This window comes from Humulus lupulus, chromosome 8 (assembly GCF_963169125.1).
Source record: "Humulus lupulus chromosome 8, drHumLupu1.1, whole genome shotgun sequence".
Classification (NCBI taxonomy): domain Eukaryota; kingdom Viridiplantae; phylum Streptophyta; class Magnoliopsida; order Rosales; family Cannabaceae; genus Humulus; species Humulus lupulus.
This window is the reverse complement of record NC_084800.1, coordinates 1,429,005-1,432,874: the sequence shown is the minus strand read 5'-3', so window position 1 is coordinate 1,432,874 and position 3,870 is coordinate 1,429,005. Positions and strand designations below refer to the sequence as shown.

Genomic DNA, 3,870 nt, shown 5'->3' with positions numbered 1-3,870 from the left:
TTCTGGGTCTTGCACAATGAACTGGGACGCCCTATGCATGGGGAGGTTGGACGTGCAACTATCTCCACCATTCACTAAAGCTTCTTTCAATGTTGCACAAATTCGATCAATTTCGAGTGTAGCAATACGATGTGCATAGTCGGTCCTACTCGCGAGGAAGGCAACCTCATTCATTCGATTACTTATTTGTCCAAACCTAGCCTTTTGGAGGGTGGTTTTATCAATATGAATACAACTATCATTCCAGATTGAACTCTCTCCCGACCAAGCTTCAATTGTCCACTGCGTCACAATAAGTGACTTTGGCATGTGTCCCATGTCTAGGTGCTTCATTACGGCAAACATATGCCTACATGGTATCCCAAACGTAAGAAAATATTGGCATTCACAGACAAAAAAGTCATGATCGAAAGTTGCATAGACTGCTCAGCTTGGTCCCCGATGAAACTTGTTTAGTTTCATCATTATAGCACCCTCCATGATGGTTTTTGTGAGTACAGTGTAGTGGCCTTCCTTTGACATTTGTCGTCTAACCTTAAAAAACATATTCCTTGTATATATCCTTGAAAGTTCTTCCTCCATAACTGGTAAGTTCGTCACTCCTAATTGTGGTGATGTGTGCAGTGACTCATAATCATCGGTTGCTTCGCGATGCCTAACCCATGAAAGGGCCATGTCAAGGACCCTAACAAATTCATATAGCTTCAACTTCTGGTTCAATTTTTTCTTCAGAACGGCATTAATACCTTCGTTACGTTGGGTGGTTGACATGCCACAGAAAAAGTTCCCTCTCAAGTAGGTCTCTGCCCATTTATGTCTTGTATTGTACAATTTAGCACCATACTTCTTTCCTTGCAACCCATACTGTATCATAAGTTCACTGAATTTCTCCTCAAACTCGTCAACATCATAATACTTGAACACCAGCTTTGTTAGGCTTTTGCTGAAACTTGGGTCTTTCACCTTCTTAACAGCTTTGTTGTGCATATGCCAATAAAAAGGCGGTGGGTTGCATTTGGGATCAAAGCCTCTATTGCTGTTGCAATCGCCTCATCGCCATCGGTGACAACTGTTTTGGGTTGAGCCTCATCCATCCATTCTAAAAAGGCTCGTGTCGCCCACATGTAGCTGCTTGCAGACTCGTTTGCAAGAATTGCAAGGCCTAGTATGGTAGTCCTGAAATGGTTGTTGACTCCCACCCATACAAGTAACGGTTTGCCATAACTATTGGTCTTATATGTTGAGTCAAATGCGATTGCATGTCCATACATCTCATAGTCCAATCTTGACTTCCCATCCGCCCAAAACAAGTTCAAAAGTCGCCTTTTGTTGTCGTACGAGAATATTCCATAAAATCTCGGGTCATGATCAGCTTTATGCTCTAGATACCCGACAGCATGACCCGCGTCCGATACTGCAAACTGCACATTTGTTGCAGCAGACATACGATTGTACAGGTCTTTCACCGTGAACGACAATTTATGATAACCCCCCACCTTGTCGGCCATGTACGACATTATGCGGCATGTTCTAACACCTGCATCCTTCATTGACTTTGCCTGCTGAAGATCACCAGGTGACACAAACCTGTTGGACCGTAGAAACTGCTTGTGGTCATTGATGGTGACCGGATTTGAGTGTTCTGTTAAGAACTCCTTGCAACTCCATTTACCACTACACTTAATCAGATTAACCCGGAATGCAACCTTACAATGGACTCTGGTAATTTTCTTCGGTTCCGTTTTTTTATCCTGCCTATTTAAATTTGCCTCTAACCTAGACCCTTCCCTAGAGCACACCCACTCTCGCTCACGAATCTGGCCAGCGCTATTCTTCCTCATGTGACCTTTTCGAATGCTAAATCCAATCACTCTTCCATATGCATATATAAATTCCTCTGCAAGTTCCAGTGTCTCAAAAACATGGCCTATTAGGGTGTTCTTACTCAATTCTAGTGGGTTTTCAAAGATTCTGTACTTTGAAAAAATTCCCTCTCCTTCCTCATCCAACACAGTTGGGTCCTCATAATCTGCCAAATCCGGTCCTGCAAACGTTCGTGGTTCAAAATTATTTTGTCCATATAGTTGTTCTATTTCTTCCATTTCACTGATCTGCAATTCCCCATCCACATTCTCTTCTCCATTATAAAAAACCATTTCACTTCCCGCTCTTTTAAATATAACCAAAATAAAGGATTTCAGTGTTAAAGAGTGTATAAATAAATCAACTCCTACTATGAGTTTATCTCAGGAGGTATACTTTCACATAGGTATCAATATAAAACAATCGTATCACATTTATAATTAGCAAGATTTATCATTTCTTTTCAACTAACTTCACTCATATGCTAACATATTGTAACTCAGTATAAACTTTACCAATTTTTAAATTTTATGTTTACCTTTGGTTAATGTGAAACGTTCAACAACTCTAGAGGATTCCATTTTTTAAAGATAAAGCATGCATTGAATTGTTTAATCAATTCCACATAAAAATTGGTAATGAGGTTAAAAGTTACAATGAATATCAACGTTTTACACAATCTTGAAGAGTATATGGTGTGTGTAAAGGTTAATTACATTGTAATTTTATAGATAAGGTGGGAGGCATATAACCTAGGATGGAGTCCCTGAGAGTGATTTTCAATGGCCCTCTTTTTGCCGATTAACTCCAGATTGCTTCACAGAGGACTTGGCCTGAATCCATGCAACATTGTTTGAATTATTAAAGTTGTTTGGTTTTTTCAGGTATGAGGAAGACAAACACGAATTACTTGTGCCTTTGTTAATGTTTGGGTTAGAGTGTAGGATAAAACAATTAATGAACACTAAAAATATTTATTTTCTTTTAACTACTCCTATGGTCATTATGACCTGTGAAACATGACCGGTATATCCAAAAGAATATCACTCTTTTCATTTATATTAAACCAACCTGTGAACATTTAATGTGAACATAACTCATATCTAGTACATCATCACCACCTGTCTAATTTCCCAATACTAAACCATGTCTACCCAATAGTAATCCGCCACATCAATTAAAATTTTATTACTAGTATAATTGTGTTTGTGATCCTTTATTTTTAATTTTGTTACCGGTGGTATTTATTTTGTGTGGGCTTTTAAATTTTTTTTTTAATAAAAATTATAAAAACTTTGTCAGTTAGAAATTGTAAAGTAAGCTATTGTCAATCTTAATTAATGCTTTGTTGTTATATAACACAACAGGATTTTGTATCAATAATAAACAGTGTGAGTGCAGATAATTATTTTGTGAGAAATGCGGTAAAATTTTATGGCGACCCAATATAGCAGTAGACTTGCTAATATTAAAACGTGACACACCTAAAAAAGTGTGACATTTAATACGTTTAGTTTTAACTGAATCCAAATAAAAAAATTAAAACTACATATTATTTAATATTAAAAAAGTTTACAACTGTAACAAACTTTAATATAAAAAAATAAATTAATAAAAAATAAACTTAATAAATGTCAGACGTTGTAAGATGTGAGAATTTGTCTTTTTATAGTATTTGTATTTTTTGGGAGCCTGCCTTGCATGCATAGTCAATTTTTGCGGCTCAATAGGCATGTGCCAATTCGGCCATACTTGGATCTCTACAAATTTAGCTACATATTCAAAATGTGTATGTGTTAAAGGTAATAAAGCTAGCTATCTTTTTTTTTTTTTTTTTGTATATACCGAAAATTTTTATATATATTATATCACATGTGAGTCTGACACGCTTGTTTTATTTCTATTAAATTATAATATTTTGTCTAAAATCTCAGCACATCTAATAACCTAAAATTAATTTATAATATTTTGTCTAAAGGTAATTAATTTATTTTATTTTATTTTTTG

The 3,870-nt window shown here is 36.1% G+C and overlaps 1 protein-coding gene across 1 annotated transcript; it reads right to left on the bottom strand.

Moving 5' to 3' along the window:
- Positions 1-959: 959 nt before the first annotated feature.
- LOC133793558 (protein FAR1-RELATED SEQUENCE 5-like) lies at positions 960-2,156 on the bottom strand. Its single transcript, XM_062230883.1, has one exon. The coding sequence runs from the start codon at positions 2,154-2,156 to the stop codon at positions 960-962; it is 1,197 nt and encodes a 398-aa protein (XP_062086867.1).
- Between the last annotated feature and the right edge of the window lie 1,714 nt (positions 2,157-3,870).